Source organism: Agelaius phoeniceus, chromosome 2 (genome assembly GCF_051311805.1).
Source record: "Agelaius phoeniceus isolate bAgePho1 chromosome 2, bAgePho1.hap1, whole genome shotgun sequence".
Taxonomy (NCBI): domain Eukaryota; kingdom Metazoa; phylum Chordata; class Aves; order Passeriformes; family Icteridae; genus Agelaius; species Agelaius phoeniceus.
Window position 1 is genome coordinate 8,040,592 of NC_135266.1, and position 20,369 is coordinate 8,060,960.

At 43.6% G+C, this 20,369-nt stretch overlaps 2 protein-coding genes across 4 annotated transcripts in view; one reads left to right on the plus strand and one right to left on the minus strand.

Moving 5' to 3' along the window:
* Positions 1 to 11,819, minus strand: part of USP9X (ubiquitin specific peptidase 9 X-linked) — a 96,311-nt gene extending 84,492 nt beyond the window's left edge. For all 3 annotated transcript variants that reach the window (XM_077171658.1, XM_054654548.2, XM_054654546.2), the window contains exon 1: positions 11,680 to 11,819. The gene's annotated coding sequence lies outside the window, so the exon portion shown is untranslated. The remainder of the gene's footprint in view (positions 1 to 11,679) is intronic.
* Positions 10,730 to 13,629, plus strand: LOC143692101 (uncharacterized). The gene is made up of 2 exons (XM_077171662.1): positions 10,730 to 12,361; positions 12,743 to 13,629. The coding sequence occupies exons 1-2, from the start codon at positions 11,338 to 11,340 to the stop codon at positions 12,856 to 12,858; spliced, it is 1,140 nt and encodes a 379-aa protein (XP_077027777.1). The 5' UTR covers positions 10,730 to 11,337; the 3' UTR covers positions 12,859 to 13,629.
* Positions 13,630 to 20,369: the final 6,740 nt, after the last annotated feature.

Sequence of the window (20,369 nt, forward strand, 5' to 3'; positions counted from 1 at the left end):
CCCAGGCAGATGAACGCCCCAGAAAGCCCTGAAATGCTCCAGAATGCTCCAGAAATCCCTGAAAACTATCCACCTGCTCCAGAGAACTTGTGTAACAACTCCCCTTAAAAATCTTGGCCTCTCTATAGGGAAGTAAGAAGTGGCAACAGAACAGCAGTTTTGTCTTCTGCCTTCATGCTCCTTCTGCCAACACAAAAGGCTGTAGTTTGATATAAATGCAAAAAGATACATAGCAGAGAAGGTTGGAAAGGAACAAGAAGCCCCTAGAAAGTACACTAAGAACAAAGCAGGGCTGGAAATAAGAGAATTATTTCCATTATGTTCACTCCCCCCCCACAGAAGCAAGAAGTGACACCACTGTCCCAGAAACACAATATTCCTGTATCCATAAAGCCTATTAAAAAGCATGTCATAACCCTCTTTACTGAGAAATGCAGGAGAAAACAATCAACTAAGGGAGAAAACAATCATCCCAAGGGCTGAGGATAGGTTTAAGAACTCTGTTGCAGCTATCTGAAAACCAGAAAGTCATTCAAAAAAACCACAACCCACCACACACAGAATAAAAAAATCCACAACAACTGCTGCTGTTTCTCCCTGCACTGAAATAATCCCATAAACTGCCAATCCCATAAACCCCCTAGCTAATGAGCCCTCATTCCCTCACAAAACAGCCTACAAAGATCCCACTTCTGAGCTGGGCTGACCAACAGGCCAGGAGAGACAAGAGGAGACTGGACCTGTTCTTCTCAGGGACAGTGCTTAAACCAGCACCACGTGAGAGTGACAGGACTCCAATAAGGTGGTTTTGCTGCCACAGTGTGTGCATGGATCTATTCTGCTTCTACTGTTAGAATCTCAGTGTGCAACAGCAATCTCATCCCCCACTACAAGCATTATATCCTGATCAGTTTTAGAAAATAAGTCTCATTGTATTTCTGCATGTGGACAGGCCTTCACCCAGTGTAAAGCCTCCCAGTCCATTTGAAATCAGGGAAGTCTCCACTGTGACAAGAAGGGAAGGAGGGCAATCCTGCTGCCTTCCATCCTAACCACTTTTTCACCACTATGGAATTAGCCCTTGCATCACCACACCACCAGCCAGATCAAGAAGCCAAGCTGGCTGAAAGGTAACTGGAGGATAGGAATAAAATAATTTTAGTTTTCAGCTGCATCATATGCCATATGAACACTAACAATGGCAGGAGAAACAGGAAGAACACATAACCATGAATAGAACCAACTCTTTCAGCATCACTGCAAATCTCTCATGAAATTACACCCTAGAAGAGAAGGGAAAGGGAAGGAAACAGAACACAGTCAATTAGAATTAGCACATATTTAACTAATATATAATCAAGGTTCATGTACATTAAAGCACAAATGAGCCTTTACAACACAGAAAAGTCATAAGGAGCAAAATTCTTCCCAAGCACAATGGATATCACAGGAAAATGCACATAGAGAAAGCTGTTTAGCAGATGATAAATGCCAGGAATGTCAGTCCACCAACAGCACAAGTTCAGTCATGAAAGAAATATTAAGCAGCCACAGCAAATAATGCCAAGTGCAAGAAGTCTGAGAAGGTGAAGGCAACAAACTGTCCTGGAAATTATGATAAAGCCAGTGGAATACTCAGCAGATCACAATGAGTCAGGAAAATTATTTGGCAGTAATACTTTGAATATTCTCACTACAAGCAGACAACTTAATGACAAAGCCACAGCAGGTAACACAGAAGTTGTAAAACACAGAGGGTGGCAAAAATTTTATTTCTGATGACAAAAAAAAAAAGAAGCCAGAGCTATCAAACTGTAAGCAAAACTCTACAACTCAAACATTACCTGGAAACTCAGGCAAAAACCAAAATGGAACTGGAGATAGAGCATGAGTAGCTGAGCACAACAGCTACATTCACTGTGACAGTCAACATCTTAGGACTTTTTCACAAGTTTTCATTTAACAAAACTGCATGAGAGACAGACACAACATGTTCTCTGTATTTGTCAAAGGCTGAATTTGTCATTTTTCTCCTACCTAATTGGAATTTTCAGAGTAATCTGGTTTCCACTGTAATTTCATTCCCATTGAACTAAGTCCCTTGGGTAAACAGTAATCAACTGAGGCACCAGGAAGAAAAATTGTCTGTACCTTATTTGTCACAGAAGTTTAATGATGTTTTATAAGGAAAGAAACAGAACTTCAGAAATAAAAGGGAAATCTCTGGCTTATAAGGCAGGTATATAGAAATCCCCAAAGTTAAATCTATGTCTTATTCAAAAACATTGTTGGAGAACACACTGGCCTTTTTCAGATTCACCTTTTCATCTTCCTCTCATTCCTCTTGGTATTGAGAGAAAAGAGAAAACTGTGAGGAGGCACAGCAGAAACTTAAGCCCAAAAAACTGTGTAACTCCTGAATATCTAACAAAAATCCACTGAAAAGCTATGGCAATAGGTAGGTTTGAAGTTCACAGCCTCTGTGTCTCAGCTCTTCATCAATAACACAAAGACACAAGCTGATTGATTAATGATTGGGTAACATACAGGAGGAGAACAGAAAGAACCTAAAGAACCTATCAAGCTTCCTTATGAAGAGAGGAATAATTCTACTCAGTATTTAGACTGATGTCACACATGCATTTACAGAAAGAACTCCACAGATAAAATACTGAATGACAATCCAATTCCATCTGACTGAATGAGTCAAGGATCCAACGGGAGGAAGAGCTCCTAATTAAGGGGTGTGAGGGAAACACCAGTTTAATGACAAGCTTCATTCTCCTATTTCCCCATTTTCCATGTTTATATAAACTCAGAGGAACCTGAAGTTCAAGACCAAGTGCAAGCTCCTACATATGGGTCAGAGCAACCCAAAACACAAGTACAGGCCAGGTAAAGGATGGAATGAGAGCAGCTTTGAGGAGAAGGAGGACTTGGGTGTGCTGGGGGACAGGAAGCACAACACAACCCAGGCAATGTGCACTCCCAGCCCAGAGAGCCAAACACGTCCTGGGCTGCATTCAGAGCTGCGTGGGCAGCAGGGCAAAGGAGGGGACTCTGTTCCCTACTCTGCTCTGGTGACATCCCACCCCCAGTGCTGTGTCCAGCCCTGGGGTCCCCAGAACAAGAAAGACATGGAGCAGGTCCAGAGGGGACCAGGAAAAGGACCAGAGGACAAGAGCAACTCTGCCATAAAGACAGGCTGAGAGAGCTGGGGTTGCTCAGCCTGGAGAAGAGAAGGCTCTGGGGAGACATGAAAGCACCTTCCAGTACATAAAGAGGACTTTGAAAAAAGCTGGAGAGGGACTTCTGACAAGGGCATGTAGAGACAGGACAAGAGGGATTGCTTTAAGCTGGAAGAGGGTGGATTTAGATGATGGGCCAGGAACAAAATCTTTACTGTGAAGATGGTGAAGCACTCCAGCAGGTTGCCCAGAGTTGTGGATGTCACATTGCTGCAAGTGTTCAAGGCCAGGTTGGATCACAGGATCCATTTGCTATCCCCCTAAATGGTTCTTAAATGATCAAAATGCTTCTATAGGCCATGATTCATAATTTTTTCCCAAGGCTCTTTGCATCATTTGTTTTTCACCACACACAATTTTAAAGTAATTTCACTAAGCCATCTGACAATTCGACTAAAAAATGAATAATGGACACATTTTTAAAAATAAGCTTTTAGTTCTGTAGAGAAAATCACTCTGAAATACAAACCCCATGTCCTGATGAAATAATATGAAGAAAACTTTTCACTTCCATTTATCAAGAATCTGTACAAGAACAAGGCACCTCAAATATCAACCTCATATTTACAAATGCAGCAAGGCAAAGGAAAAACTCAACTGATTACATACACCCTGTGACAAGCTGTTGTGTGTAATGCAGACACTTTCTTATTAACAGCTACAAAGTGTCTCCAAAGTATACCCCTAGCATCACCAATTCTGGGGAAACAGAACATCAGCTATTCAGTAGAGACAACTCTCCTTGAAAGCAGACTACTAACACCTGACCAAACAGGCAAGTAGGAGCAAACTACAAAGATTTTAATATTTTCTTATTAAAAGAAAATCATCACAAAAACCATGAAAATAGCTTAAGAGAAAACAAACACTTTGGTAGCCTATGTGAGAAGCAAAGTTTTGTTATACCTATAGAAATGTATCCCCAAAGTAACTTCTTCACAATTCTTATCAAAAGAAAAATCATTGCAACTGAACTGTTTAAAAGTCAACATGGTTGCTCAGGCTTTTCCCCCCCCCACTTCATTTCTGGAAGGAAGTTCTAAGACAAGAACTTAAATTGATGAAACACACTAGAGAAACTGATTATGTCAAATATATGGAATAAAGAATTCTAGTGGACAACTGCAATTTAGAACTTAAGTGACATACAATGATAAACTCACATTTAAAGCAATTTTGCTGTAAAACTGAAAGTAGAACTACAGGGTTAGTCTTCATTTTAAGCATGAACTACTACTTATTTATTGTATTTTCACACCCACAAAGAACTGCAGTGACTCATCAACACTGCCAAATCCTCAAAGTGTGTTTCAGGTGTAGCACAGTGTAAGCACGTACTTGAGAGCACGAAGCAGGAGAGAGTTTGATCCTCTGCTCTCAACTGTTGAGTTACTCACTGCTGGCCTACACGGGTCCATAACCTGCACAACACCTCAGGAGAGAGTTTGATCCTCTGCTCTCAACTGTTGAGTTACTCACTGCTGGCCTACACGGCTCCATAACCTGCACAACACCTCAGCCCTCAGGGTGCTGCCTGTACCTGGGGAAATGTGACACAAACAGTGCACTGAGCACAGTACAATTCCATGTTCAGACAAAGATGATTTCCTCAAGTACCATCTAAGGATCAACCAACACAGGGCAGTGGAACCTTCCAATTAAACTCTTATATTGGCTCCCACCTGCCAACAATGAAACTAAACTAACCATTGTCCTCCTCCAGCTGCCTCCAGGCACCATGTGCGGGGTTCTACTGGTCCCAAATATTCATACCATTATCAGGAAAGTGACAGAAAATAAAAGGAACATTCACGACAGGATGAATGATCAAACTCTGCTTCATCTAGTCAAAAATCTCAGAATGGTGCAGATATGTGGAAAATTCCAGCCATACACCTGCTAACCAGAGGCTGGGACTGATTGGGGTTTTTTCATTACACATTAGCTTACAGCAAGGCTTCACTACCTCACTGAATCACTGACATCTCACTGAACATCACTCAACTGATGGTTGCTGCATCTATCCAAAAAAACAACAACAAAAAAAAACAACTTCAGTTTTCCAATCCTATACATGGAAGGAAAGGGAAAAAAAGGCTTCCCAAATGGCACAAAGGGAATTCATGTTTTCAGCTGCATCTTCACTAGACATGTGACAAACTGTCAACCACAGGAACCCAGCTGAACTGCTACAAGAACACACACTGTAAGAATTTTCAGGCTGTGTTTCTGCCTAATTACCAAAACTATCACAAGGACATCCTGACACAGCAAGAGAACCACAAAGCACTTCAGAAATCTGACATTACCACCTCACCTAAGAAGAAAAAGTCAGTACATCATCCTAGAAAAAGTCCCAGTGCATGATTGTCTGCACATGTGTTTCTACATACACACACACCACTGCAAGTATTCAAGGGAAAGCACCTGGGATTTTAAGGTGCCACTGTGGTTAATAAAACACTGTCTGAAAGACAGGTCAACACACATGGAGAGCTGTGCAAAACTGGAACCTGAAACTGTAGAACCAGCCACTTGAGTTGTATCTTCAACCTCCAGAGGATTTATGTCACAATTTAAGATTTTAAAAAGGAAATCCTAACAGCTAAAGGATTCAGGAAAACACATTAAAAGAAAACATCAGAAATTATCAAAGAATTAATATTCTATTTCTAAATCAGAAATTCACAAAGTCCAAAATACAGTTTAAACTATAGTTTAATGTATAGTATAATGTTTTGGTTTATCAAAATTTCAGCATTGCATCAACATATTTACTTATACATTAAGTTAAACAGATACATCTTTCTCATTTAACTTTCAAATTCATGAACTTGTCCTGTTGAAACTTACTAAAAAACACACTGAAGTACTTTATTGCTAAAACGACAGAAAAACATAAACCATAAACAAATCAAGGCTAATTTACCAAGAACGTTTTGACATCAACGTTCATTCCTATCTTATATTTAAAATGACACTTTTCTTCACCCCACTGTCAAATTTATTTCTGGACTAGAAAACTGAAGTTCCACCCACAGCCAACACAGGCCTGTCCCCACTATCCCACAGCACAGGGGCAGTGAGGACACCCTCCTCCAACCAAAAAAGCCTCTCTGGTAACAGAGAGATCATAACTGACACACATCACTGCTGATTTTTCTTACTGAACACATTTCTAAACAATCTTTTTTTCCTTCTTTCACCATTTCATGTTGCTACAGCTAAGACAAACCAAACCTTTTCTTCTTCCCACACCCAGTCCCACTGAAGCTCAAGAAAAGGTTAACCAGCAACTAAATTATTTAAGGACGGAACTCTGTGGAATTTGGAACATTTTTCTGTCATTCCATGTGCCATTTGACTGTTACAAAAAATTGCTACTTGTCTTAAAGGCTCTTCTAGGGACAATTTTCTATTACTTGAGTTTTGGGTATTTTACATGAAAGCTTAATGAAAAGACAGCCCTGAAATTCCCTCCACATACTTTTCATTACTTTGAAGCAGTCACTTGAACACTTCTGTTAAATAAAGAAGTCTTCTGCAATTTGTAACAGAGAGGATATGAGGAAACTCATGCAACAAGGATGCCTTGCCTTCCACACAGTCTTGAATCCCAGCTTAAAAACAGAATTTGGAAAAAAAGCACATCTCTAAGGAATGATGCAATGTGGAATTCCCCTCCTCTGAGTAAATCCACAGCTGAATGCTAACAGCCAAACAGTAGGATTTGCTGAAACGTCCATGCAAAGATCTAAATGCAAGAAAATCACATTTTTCTCAGCAGTTACACGTGTAACAAAAACTAAGTCACTAAACAGGGTTACACAGTGGTTTTGTAAGCAGATCAAGGATGCTACAAATACAAGCTTCCCACAGTAACATTCCTGATAGTTACCCATAACCTCCAAAGCATCTTCAATATGACTTCAAGAAAATGGTTGATAATATCAGTGTTCAAAATATACCTACACCTTAAATCTACATCCCATGGACCTCTTTGAGAGCTGTACTGACACAAAGTCAACCAAAAGCAAGTCATCATTCTCACAGTCAAGAGTAACTAATTCTTTAAGAAAATCATATTTCAACAATGTTCTTTTAAAAAGCAAGCTTGGGAACATACCTATATCCCAGAGGTTTTCATTTCAAGCATTATAATTTTTATTTGAAAACGTGTCAACCAAAAAGCCTTAATAACAAGCAGACTGAATTCAACTCTCAAATAAAATGAGTAACTAATGGCTTCTTATAAAACAAAGCAAATACTAGAAAATTCACAACACAAAATGCAGAAGAAACCAGTTGTGCTGTTAAGCTCCCTCAAGGAAAAAAAAATGAAAGAGAAGCAAAAAGTTTTAATACCAAGTCACAACTGGCTACTTTAAGACCTTACTTATTTTCCTCCTACCCTCTGCAGTGAAGACAGTTATTAACAGCTCTCCTGTAATGTCACCAACACCCCATTTTAAATTACTTCACCAACCCAGATCTACAGAACATGCTCAATGCACCAGTGGGCTCAGGTGGGCTCTGCAATGGATCAGAAAGGCAGCAGTTGACATTTTGAGGGTGCAAGGCAGTGACAGAACAGTTTTCTGCCCTATCTACTGAAAACTCTAAATAAAATATCCAAATCCCCAAGTGCAGAGGACACCTCTGTTAACCATATTCTCAAGTCACGTTCTAGCCCTAAGCATAAGAGAAGCAGCCAATACAACATAACTGTTCTAAAAAGGGAACTCATAATGAATTGTGGCCTTCATAATAGGAGTGTGAGAACTTTCAGATGTTCCTACATTAGTAAGAGAACAAAAAACTAGATTTAATACATGGAAAAAAGTAATTGTGTTTTTCTAACACAGAATCTGAAGTAGCTCCAACTTCCCAGACAGAAAGATTCAAGTCTCACTGCATGCAAGTATGTGCTAACAGGAGACCCACTTGGCCTCTGCTCTGCACTATCAGAACCATGCTCAGTTATGTTAAAAAATAAAGGTAATGCTGTGTATTTAGAGATCACACATAACAAGTGTGGTATGAGACAGGTCCACAGGAACAGCACACAACGCTGCCAGCTTTGCAAAAGACAAGGACTACAATGAAAGACAGACACTACCAAGCTGTGTTCCCAAAACACACCCTGAACTCCAGCTTTAAACTTGGAATTCTGATTTCAAACAGGGGTGATATGGACAATAAAACTGGGTGCAGCTATGCAGAGGGTGAAGAGAAGACACATCCACATAAGAAAAAATTAAGATACCTGCACAAGAGAATCCACATCCAGACTACTGTTAATGCTCACACTCAGCAAGCAACTGCACACAAAAGCATATTTACAACTTTTCAAATGAACACAAAGTCCAGCAAAGTTTCTTACATCTTCACTCTGGCCTCTGCAAGTGCTGGATAAGCAAGGCTCTTCTGATTACAAGAGAAAGAATTAAACTTAGTACTATAGTTTCAAGGGTTTTGCAGGGTTTGGATTGTCCTTAAAAAACATAAAATCCTGCTTTAAGTTAAAAACAGTGAAGGACACCTTTGATTCATTCATTTACTTCAGAAATGAGGCTATCTTGATCTGGATGTTTTCAAAATATACTATTTTTGATCTCTTAGAATAGATAAAACAGTATTTCTTTTTAAAAAGTGAGTAAATACATACACACACACACACACACACATATATATATATATATACACATATACAGATATATCTCTACACTCAGAGTACTTTCCTTTCAAATATCTGAAATAAGTTCTGAACTTGTCCAAACCATAGCAGGAAGGGCAGAAATACTTTCCATGGAATTTAATATATTTTAAATACACACCTGACAGAAACAGAACTTCAAAGCCATTTAAAAATAAATTGTTCAAACTAATAAATAAATGAATTCCTATTCATTCTTACCCAAGGCTGCATTCATACTGGAAGGTCCTAAACTAATTTTAATTTCAAATATAAGATGTCTTGGAACAAAGGTATTACAGGTACCTTTATTTTCTCAGAAGTCTATTTAATTTTGCAAAATAGACACTAATAACTATTTTAGTTTATTTTGAGTCTCTCATCTATGAATTTCAGCATATTAATAAAATGCATAAACCTAAAAGTGTGCCTTTAGAACACAGAGTAGTTGCACTGGTCTGAGCACAAAGGCACCACAATGTGAGGAATAAAATGTTTATGTAAGGGTGACAGTGTTCCACAGAGATGGAAAACAGTTTTGCTACCACTATCTTTATTGATTACCACCTCCAGATGTAGTCTTCCTGTCAATTCCATGGGCAGAGAAATTGCCACAAAGGCAAATTCTGCAAGACACGAAGCAGCAGCCAGGCAAGATTAAGACAGAAGCTTCCCAAAAGAAACACCCCAGAGAAAACTGCACAAAAGGAAAGTACAAGACCCTCTGGAGAGGGAAAAGTTACTATGATACAATCTTACATTTATTTCTGGTTAACTCCCTCCCCGTAAACAAGCTGATAATTTGAGTTTCTTCCACTGCAGCTTTATGATTATGTTTTTGGGTTTTGTACACAGCTATCATTAAGTATCACTGTTGTCTGGTGTATTGCAACAGAATAATCAATACACATATTCTATATGCCTCCCTGAAATTCTTGGTATCACTACTGTAGTTTGTTGGTTCAAAGAATAAACATTACTTCAACTCCAAGAATCAAAAGCATTGTTTTAGAAAACAAAACAAAACAAAAAGCCCAAACAAACAAACCAACTCCCTCATGTATGACTTGGGTTTTGCTGAAATAAATATGCAACTTGATCAGCAACACTTTTGGTGGGGAGGCCTGACAATTTCTCAAGTAAAATATGAAAAAAAGGAAATTCCCGAGTACAATATGAATAATAAAGTTAGCTGCCTACAGCTTTCAGCCACCCCTAACCCTTACTTACTAGGGACACAGTTTCTATTCCATAATCAATAAAGGTCAATCCCCCAAACACCCATCAATAGCCCCTTCCTAAATGTAACAATTTTACCAGCCATTTGTCAGGCCTCTGAGAAGCTGCCAAAAAACCCAGGTTACGTGATCTGTCATAGCAAGTGTTGCCACAGTATGCTGAAGAACGAACGCATAACAGTATCTCAATTCAACAACTTTTTAAAAAAATACAGGCCCCAGTTCTGCAAGTAGGTCAGCAAAAGCAGGCCTGGTGCTGGCTTTGAGCCTGCGACTTCAGAGGGTCTTTGGGCTGATACAAACGTCCAGTGATATGAACACAGCTGCAAAACTGCGAATATCAACCGAGTTGTACAGATAACATGAAAACAGCTGAGACAGACACAATATGTCTGCAGCGAGCCTGGGAGTCCTTTGAACATTTAATTAGAACAATTCTTTTCTGAAAGGTTCTTTTTTTCCTGTACAGCTGCGAGCTACTGCAAATCTCCAAAATACCTAACTGGACTTCTGAAGGAGCAAGCTGAAAATTAAATATGGCATCTTAAAAACTACCCCAACATTTTTGGATACCTCTACAAGAAAAAAAATCACTCACAAGAACAATATAAGTAATTTTCAAAAGCTATTCCCACTGTATACAAACAAAGCTGCACAAAGTGGGACAGCACATGTTAACACAGTGGTAACTAACACACAAAAACCCCAACAACCCATCCAACTGGTGAAATCCCGTTTTCTCGAGGACAATAACACTGAGTATCTGCGGCCAAACTACACGCAACTACCTCTGCCGTACACGTCGGGCAAGGGAAGAGGGCTGTCCTGCCTAAAATAAATCGCTACAGACAAGCCCTAAGACACAACTCCGAGGAGAAGCGGCGCGGTGAACTGCAGGAATTAGATGAAAAAGCCACGAACGTTTTTCGTACATGGAAGCCGGGGCGCTGGAAGCCGAGGCCAGAGGAGTGGCCTACGTGTTAACAGTGTTTACAGCGGGCGTGAACGAGCTGCTGCTGCTGGATTTCATTGAGACCGTCGGGAAAGCGCCTCGGCAGGGCCTGATTTCCAGGCGTCGCCCGGGCCTACGCGGCCCCAATCACTCCACCTCAGTAATGGCGTTCGGGGCGAAGGGAAGCGAGAACCAGAGGAGGCGATGCCGGTGCAGCGCTGCGGGGACGCACCGGGCCCTCCTCACCGGGGGAGGCCGGCCAGAGGGGCCCCGGAGAGGCGGCCAGAGCCCCCCGAGGGCGCCGGGCGCTCCCCCCCGCCGGCAGCCGGGGATGAGGAGCCGTCAGCCATTTTCCCTCGCCCTCCAAAACACGGCGGTGCGGGGCGGACACGCCGGGGCTCCGAGGGAGGCGCTGCCGCCGCCTCACGCCCCGCGGGTCCCGGGGAGCTCCGTCCTCGCCCCCAGCCGCGCCCCGGCCCGCGGAGCCCCATCCCCGGGGAGCACAAACAGCTGCCCGGCCCCGCCCGGGCACCGCTCCGCACTCACCCCCGCACCGCTTCCCCTCGTCCCGCGGCGGCTGCTGCGGCGGCCCGGAGCCCTCCTGGGCGCTGCCTCATGCCCGGCGGCCGGCGGGGCACGGTCTCATGCCAGGCCGCGGCTCTGAGGGGGCGGCTCCGCTTCCCCCGGTTCCCACTCGGCTGCGCTGCGGCGGGAAGCGGGAGGGCAAATCCGGCGCCGCTGCCCGCGCTCCGGGTGCCGGCCCTGAGCGCTTCTCTCTCTCTGGGGCGTTTTTCCTGCGTCACCAGCTGCTGCCCGGCGGCGGCGGCGGCGGCCCTGCCTGGGCTCGGGCTGGGGCTGGGCCGGGGCCTGCGCGCTCCGCTCCGCCCCGTCCGGGCACCGGGCGCACGCGGGGGGGGTGGGCGGACGCGCGCCCGGGGCTCGGCCGGGCGGGGGTGGCGGGGCCGGGCCGGGCGGCGGGAGCTCCGCGCTCAGGGCTCGGCGGTGCGGGGGAGGCAGCGCGGAGGGAGGCGGCAGTGGCGGCGGCTCCTCGCGCTCCCGGCGGCGGCGGCGCAGCCGCGTCTGGCGGGGCCCCGTGGGCAAGATGGCGGCGCCGGCAGCGCCTTCCGCACCCGGCCCAGCGCGGCGGCGGTTCGGCCACCCGAGCGCGGCGGTGACGCGCTGCCCGTGTGCCCGCCCGGGGCCGCCGCTCCCGGCCGGCCCCCCCTCGGTGTGTCGGTGTGCGGGGCGGCGGTGAGGGAAGGACGAGGGCTGTGGGACACACACAAACACACGCACGCACGCACGGCCAGCGGCGCGCGGGCGCGCGCGGGGCCTGCTTCGCGTCGGTTGGGCGCGCGCGCGCTCTCCATTGTGGCCCGCGCCGCGCCGCCGGGCGCGCGCCGGGGCCCGGATGGTGACGTCAGGGCGGTGACGATGGTGACGTCAGCGCGGCCGCCTCCCGCCGCGCTGGGGCCGGGAGGGGAGCGGGACGGGAGCGCGGGCGGCGCGGCGGCTCCGGCCCTCAGGGCCCGCAGAGCAGAGCTCGCAGCCCGCTCCGGGTCACCGGCGCTTTCCGAAAGCTGGACGGAGCTTTTGTTCCTTCTTGCAGGCTCCCCGGGGCAGCGGGCACAGCTCCGAGCCTGGCAGAGCTCAGGGACAAGGCGCTCAAGGCTCATGGGTGGCTCTCAGGGTGTCCTGCGCAGGGCCTGCAGTTGGAGTCCATGATCTCCACGGGTCCTTCCAACTCTGAATATTCTGTGACTTTTTTGATTCTTTTTCCTTTGATACGTCTGCATTTACATGGCCACAGTAGGAGATGGGTAGAACCCCACTCCATACCTGCTTTATATAGCGACCGGGAGGACTTCAAGCCTGGATTTAAAACCTGGGAAAGGATGCTTGGGGCAGGACAGAAGTTTGGCAGATCTGGCGAACTCGGACTTCAGGAGTACCCGAAGTGGTGCTTAAAGTTTTATTAATTCCAAGATCAAAGTCTCATATTAACAACATAGTTCAAGAATTTCGAAGCAGGAGGTGAAAGATATGGTATTGAGCTGAAAACACGGGAGGAATTTAGGCTCCCCGTGTTGGAGTTTGCTCGAGAGGCTCAGACCAACAACCTTAACGCTAGTGCAAAATGTTTTATCTTTTGCACCACTCAGTGACAAAAGACTAAAAAACTAAAATACAATTGCTCATTGCAGGAGATGAACAACATTGGGTGGGTGTTTTTCAATAAAAAGCTGGAGCTCAAAATCAAGTGGTGATAAGTTCTGATGCTTCCTAATTTAGCAAAATTATTAGGTTTTTTGCTGATCATTAGATGGTATGTTTTGGGATGGAAATCTGAAGTATGTTGCTGTGTTAGCCACTCAGTAAACAAAACAAGGGATGCAGCTGCTTCATCACTGTACAAATGCAACAGTTTGTTTACTGAAGGAATAGCTGTATGTGCATTTTCTTCAGCAATAAAAACAAGCCATAACCATGATGAAAGTGTGCAAGTGTCTGTGTTTCGTGTTTGGGTTAGAAATACACGTAATCATATCAAAACAGCCGTTTTATCTGTGTGATTTTCATGCTTCTGGGCATGATATTGTGGTCTCCTTTTTTGTCCCTTATCAACTTTCAGCTTTTCCTCCTATTTCCCATTAATCCACTTTGTTTTCCAGGGAAAGCATTTAAAATAGCTGCACCTATAATGCTTGTACCTTCCTTTGCCACCACAGTATTCTCCCTCAAGCCCTTCACTGTTTATGATAATTTACAGAGGCATGGTGACACCTCAAACAATTGTAGTTGCTTATATTTTGACACTTAACTTTAAAAATAAACTGCTGTGTTTGTTGATGGTAATTTCTTTTATTGTTTAAATAGTCCCTTGTTTTAGACAGGCCAAACACTGTGTTCCTTCTGAGTACCATGGCTTTTTTTTGGCAGAGCCAAAGAGTGACACATCAGTGGATTTTTATAATGTGGGCAATTGTCCACCAAGAAATTGACTGTCAGGTCACATAAAAGTCAACAACAACAACAAAAAGATATGAACAGTAGTTGTGGAAACAATGGTGGTACAACTTGTGGCAAGAATTCCCTCTGGTGAAAAAGCATTTCTTCAGCCAAGAGCAAGAGTGGGAACTTTGATTATTTTAATTGAAGCCTTAGGCTTGGAAGAGATGAAGAACTGATTGCTCTTCAGCTCCCCAGGACCTTTGCTGGTACTTTTCAGGTTTTAGATTCTACTTGATGTACAATTTGCAGAAGCACAGCAATACCAGAGGAATTTTGCATGGGGAAAGAACCAAAACTATTGTTTATAGCTGCCCTCCTGCCTGGTTTAAAGGTGTCTTCTGGAGTGCCTTGACAGAGCAGCAGCTTGAAGCTGTGCTAATCAAAGGTCACAATAGCACACAGCTATTTATGGCACCAAATAAAAGAAGGTATTGGGTCTGCAATAACCCTGTGTGGTTCCTGAACCAGCAATCTGCACGTGGACTTCTGGCTGGGGAATTCTTCCTGCCCAGACAGGAATCTCTGCCTGCCCCTCTTTGCTCAGGCTTCTGAGAGCATTGCTGTGGCTCACCTTGTGCTACACTCCTCTGCCTCAATAGGTTCACACACCCCAACACTGCAAATAAATGTTGCCAGTTTGTCTTTGTGCAGCAGCTGTGGAAACACAAGAATACAAGGGAGATAAATTGCTGATTAAAGAATACCCATGAGATGAAGACAGAAGTCAGTAGGAATTCACAAATCTGACTAAGTGCTCCAAATTCTGTGACAGAATTCTGGTTAATTCCCCGCTGTACACAACTGTTGGTATGATTAGAAATTGTTGATATGATTAGAAATGCTTTTATGACATCTTTAATTCAGTGTGAAAATGTGGGGAAGGGAAGCATTTCCCTGAAGGCTTCCCCTGCTCCAGCACTGCAGCTAGCCCATCAAACAAAAAGTGAAACCAGTTGTGAACTAGCTGAAAAGAAAAACCAAAACATTCTGGTGAGGGAATTACTCAGAATTTAGAAAATCTCTGTTAATGGGCGTGTTTATTCCCAGTTCTTAAACTCTGGTTGAGGCTGCACTGCTCCATGAGTAGACAAAAATGAAATTCACAACGCTGCTGATGCAGAGTAAAGCTGTGGAGTTTTGCAGTGGGGTAGCAAAAGGAGGAATAACAGATGGGAGAAAGCAGAATTTTTCCACAGACCCACAAAAGATCTTTTTTTTCTGGTTCAGCCCCTTGGATGCTGCATCACACACTGTTCACCAACAGTCAGAAAACAACAGGTTGTGTGACAGTACTTTACATATAAATTAGCATTCAAAATTAGGGAAAAAATCCCATGCTAATGATGTATCTATAAGTTGTAAAAACTCTCCTGAAGTGATGCTCTATCTCTTTTTTGTTGCAAATAAAGGTTAAGTATAGACATTTCATTTTAGTTTCTCCTGAGGTGACTGCTTTAATTACCATTCCTCACATCAGTGTAAGACTTCTCTTCATAGTTGTCACTCACTTTCCATCTTTTAACTTCTGATTGTAAGAGATATTAACAGTGATGTTGGAATGGGCATAATGTCACTCTCAAAAGACTCATAGAAGCAGTTAAATCCAGTTTGTGCTCCATACTTACAGCTGCAAAAGAATGGTTGCTTAGGCAGAAATCATAGAAATTTTTTAAGAAAAGGATTCTGTAGATTTTATAAGGAAAAGATTCTGTGGTCTCTCACGTTGAGGAAAGGATGTTATCTGATTAGGAACAATTCTTGTGATAAGAGAAACATGGTGTGGCATTTTCCTTTTATTCATTTAGTTGTGCACTTATGGGTTAAATGAACAGCGTGAACAGAAATTCTCAGTGTGCCTACCAAATGCTCAGAAGATGTTGCAGAGACCATTTGTCAAAAAGTCTGTTTATAGGCTTAAAAGAGTATCTCCCCTATCTTTTGGAGAGAGAGCAATTCAAAATATTTTCCCTGTCTAGTTCATTGCTAGCTGAACTGTCCTCAGATAAACCATGTGGTGTCCATGTGAAAAGCATCCGTCTCGTAGGACTTGGACAGAGTTCAAAAAATGGATTTGACAGCCATATGGTCCTCTTCATCCACATGAACCTTGGAGAAGTTTGACTTCCTTCCAGCCTTAAGAGTAGAGTGAGGGAAGAAGGGAAACTGTTCTTAAAACTTGTCAACGTTGTTCCTAAATGTGCTAGATGAGGACATTGTTCAAAAAAACCAGCAAGAAATTCTGTGGGTTTGTGAATTTCCTCAGCTTTTCTGAATGCCTGTGCACACAGAGTGTTTGTCATGGCACTGGTGGGGATCTGAGGGAGCCTGTTGTTCACAAACCCCAGCCACCACCTCATTGGCCATTTTCTCCTCCTCAGCTGGGTTTGTAAACACCAGTGTTGCTATGGGTGCAGCAAAAGGGAAGCAGCTTCTTTTCCTAGGGCTGAGCATCCTCCATCCTTCCAGCCCTGATGTCCCTTCAACCCCAAATTACATCCCTCATGGGCTGGAGTGCCTGGTTTATGTTGGATATGCTGGGCTAGGCAGGAGCTTCATTAGCTAATAGCAAGCAGGAGGAGTAATAACTGAGTTGTACTTCCCTTTCCCACTCTGGGCATTTCTCTGGCATTTCTTCTTCCTCTTCCTAAAATTTTGTAGGAATTAGTATCTCTTTGAAAAGCCCTTTTTCCTCATTCAGGGTTTACTGAAATTGGCTGAAAGAATCAAGGGGAACCAACAGGCAGAGGCAGAGCCAGACAATGGGCTCATGTGGAACCAGTGTCATTAAAAAAACCATGAGAAGTTTCAAAACTTCAAAACGGGATAGTCTGAAAGGAGAAGGGTTGCCACTACACATTTAAAATGGAAAGAAAAAAAAAAAAGATGTGATCAGAAACAATAGGAAAATATTATTTAAGAGTAAACCACAGATTTTGAAACAAACATGCAAACATGATTTGAACAGAAACACAGATTCATTTCAGATCTTGTATCAATGGTTTTATCTGAGCTTTATAAAAATAGCTTCTGAGAAAGGCTTAAATCTAAAAATATTTACAGGAAGAAAGTTTGCAATTTTGTAAAGCTAGGGTTTTTTCCTTTCATGTGACTAAAGACTTTCTTTCTTCAGTCTAAAGAGGGATTTCATACAGTAGCATGCAGACTAGTAGGATTTTGGAACCTTTAGTTATGTGCTTTCACTCCACTCTTTCCTTTTTTAACTTTGTCCAGAAGTTTTTCTCAACTATTTTATTGCCAGTTACCTACAAAAATAATTCCCATTGTCCAAAACAATCATTATTTCTCTTTTGATGAAATGGTACAGTAAGCAAATGCCAGTTTACATGGATGATTTGCAAGGACTGAATTTTGATAACTGCTGCTGCTGTTCCATCATGAGTCTGTGGCAGGTCACTTCAGAACATAATGCAGATTAACTGTGGCCGTGCTGTATTTTATGTAGCCCTGCAGCCTTTCTGAGAGATTACATTAAAATATCTTGGATAAATGTGAAGTAACTCATAGCAGGACTTGTGCAGCAGCAGTGATATTTTGGCTGGAAGGTTCACAGTAGCAATAATGTTTGAGCAATAGCTGTGTCTTTGTAGCCAGGATGGTATAAGGCATTAAGCAAGCCAGAACTTGTATAGAGGGTAATATCTTTTATTAGATCTGAAAACAGGCTTGTATGCATCAAAGCTTGTCTGTTTTTACTAGACATATCAGTTGGTCTACTGAAACAATATTTAAGTAGATCTTGCATCATCCAGAGGCAATCTGCTTTTTTTCAGCACACTAGTTCTTTTCCATTTATTCTTTTTCTATACCATTATCTTGGGAAGGTAAGTTCAGAATTCAGAATCTAAATATGTGGAAATAACATCAATGGACAAAAGCTAAAGTTTATGCTGTAAACAGAGGATTATTTCTGTGATTTGACTTTCTTGAATATCAAGCAAAAAGCTCTTTAAAGTACAATTCACTTGTCACTACTTCTGTAGTTTGCACTGCTCTCAGTTACAAATTGAGACCAAATGGACAAATCTGATATCTACAAGTTAATTTTCTTTTTGAAATCTAAACTACTATAGTTCTGGAGTTCTTCTGCTTTTAAACTTATTGCTGGTTATTTCCTAGGTTAAAATGAGAATCAAATTTCATATCATAAGATCCCTTTAATTATCTGCTTTTTCCTTATGTTTGTACTTTTAGGTGCACATGTAGTAAGACATGGTTAGACATACTTCTGGTTTTTTAAAATCTATTACGGAAAATCTTAACATATTTAACTGAAATATAAAATAAAACAAAAATGAACAAAATAATGTGTTTTAAGTTCCTGAAGACAAGGTAATTATTCCTTTACTTTCTGAAATGACAGGAAAAAATCTCGAGTCACCCATATTTTGTGCTTCTTTTTTCCCCTCTGAATAAGATGGACCAAATGGCCAACAGTTCTTAAGGATTTTGTGACTACACATCAGTACAAAAGACTAATTCCTTATTCTTCTCAGGTGAAGAATCCAACTGAAGTCCACAGATTAATGCCTCTAATAGTATTAATTTCACCAAGTAATAGTAGACTTTGAAGTTTTCCTTGAACCTTAATTCGAGGAATGTTATGAGTATCAAAACCATATGGCTGAAAGACTGCAGCCGACTGCACAGCTCCAGCCTCTACTTAGTGGGCTAAATCCATCAAAAGTCTGTCTCTATTTCAAAGGAGAGTGAGGCTCCCAACATGGCAAAGAATACTCATTTCAGCTGTATCCGTCTCACTGGGCTGTAACCACCTACAAATGGGGCACCTTGTCAGAGGTGGCTCCCTGGCATCTCTGGGCAGACCATGGGGAAAGGCAGCACTCCCTGAGCACAGCTTGCCCCAAAGGTGGAATTTATATTCCACCTTTGCCCTCCACAGCTGCTTTCCCTTCCCCAGTAGCTGCAGAGAAAAAGTGAATGGCTATGTAACTTTCATCTTGGCATAGTTATGAAATGAAATTTGGGTTCTCAATGAGTGAGGTGTCTGCCCAGAAGTGAGTTTTGCAGCTGCAAGCAAGATGAGCAATGGCTCAGGAAGCCAGGAAGAACCCTGTGTTTGTGGGACCAGGTTTTGGTGCTGAGGGGTGTGGGGGTGGCTTCTGTGAGGAGCTGCTGGAAGCTTCCCCTGTGTCCTGAGGAGTCAAAACCAGCTCTGAGACAGCCCAGCTGGCCAGGGCTGAGCCCATCAGCAATGGTGGGAGCACCTCTGGCATAACTTAGTTAAGAGAGGGGGGAAAAACCCTGTAGCTCAACGACAGCCAAAGAGAGGAGTGAGGAGGTGTGAGAGGAAGAGCCCTGCAGACACCAAGGTCAGTGCAGAGGGAGGGGCAGGAGTCAAGATTCCCCCCCAGCCCATGGAGGGCACGGGGATGCAGAGATCCCCTGCAGCCCATGGAGGATCCCATGCTGGAGCAGGTGGATACCCAGAGGAGGCTGAGACCCCTGCACTGGAGCAGGCTCCTGGCAGAAGTTGTGACCCATGGAGAGAGGAGCCCAGGCTGGGACAGGTTTGCTGGCAGGCCTTGGAACATGGAGGAGCCGTGTTGGAGCCAACTGTTCCCAAAGGACTGCACCCCGAGGGAGGGTCTCACACTGGAGCAATTAATGAAGAACTGCAGCCCCTGGGAAGAACCCATGTTGGGGCAGGAGAGAGTTTGAGAAGTCCTCCCTCTGAGGAGGAAGAAGTGGTACAGAAAATGTGCAGGGAACTGACTGCAGTCCCCATTCCCCATCCCTCTGCACTGCCTAGGGGAGGAGGTAAAGCTGTCAGGAGTGAAGCTGAGCCCAGGCAGAAGGGAGGGCTGGGGGAAAAGTGCTTTTTAAGCTTTGGGTTTATTTCTCATTACCCTACTCTGATTTGATTGGTGATAAATTAAAGTAATTTCCTGCAGTAGAGCCTGTTTTGCCCATGACAGTGACTGGTGAGTGACCTGTCCCTGTCCTCACCTCACACATGAACCTTCTGGTGGATTTTCTCTGCCCTGCCCAGCTGAGGAGGGGAGTGACAGAGTGGCTTTGGTGGGCACCTGGCACAGGCAGGGTGAGCCCACCACAGTTCCCCTCCTAGCACACAGACAGCAAGTGGGGCACAAACTGCCTGGGCCACAGGATCAGGAATGTGCTGCCCACAGCATCAGAGGTGCTCAGGGAGCAGATGGAATGACTGCTGCCTGTCCTGGCTT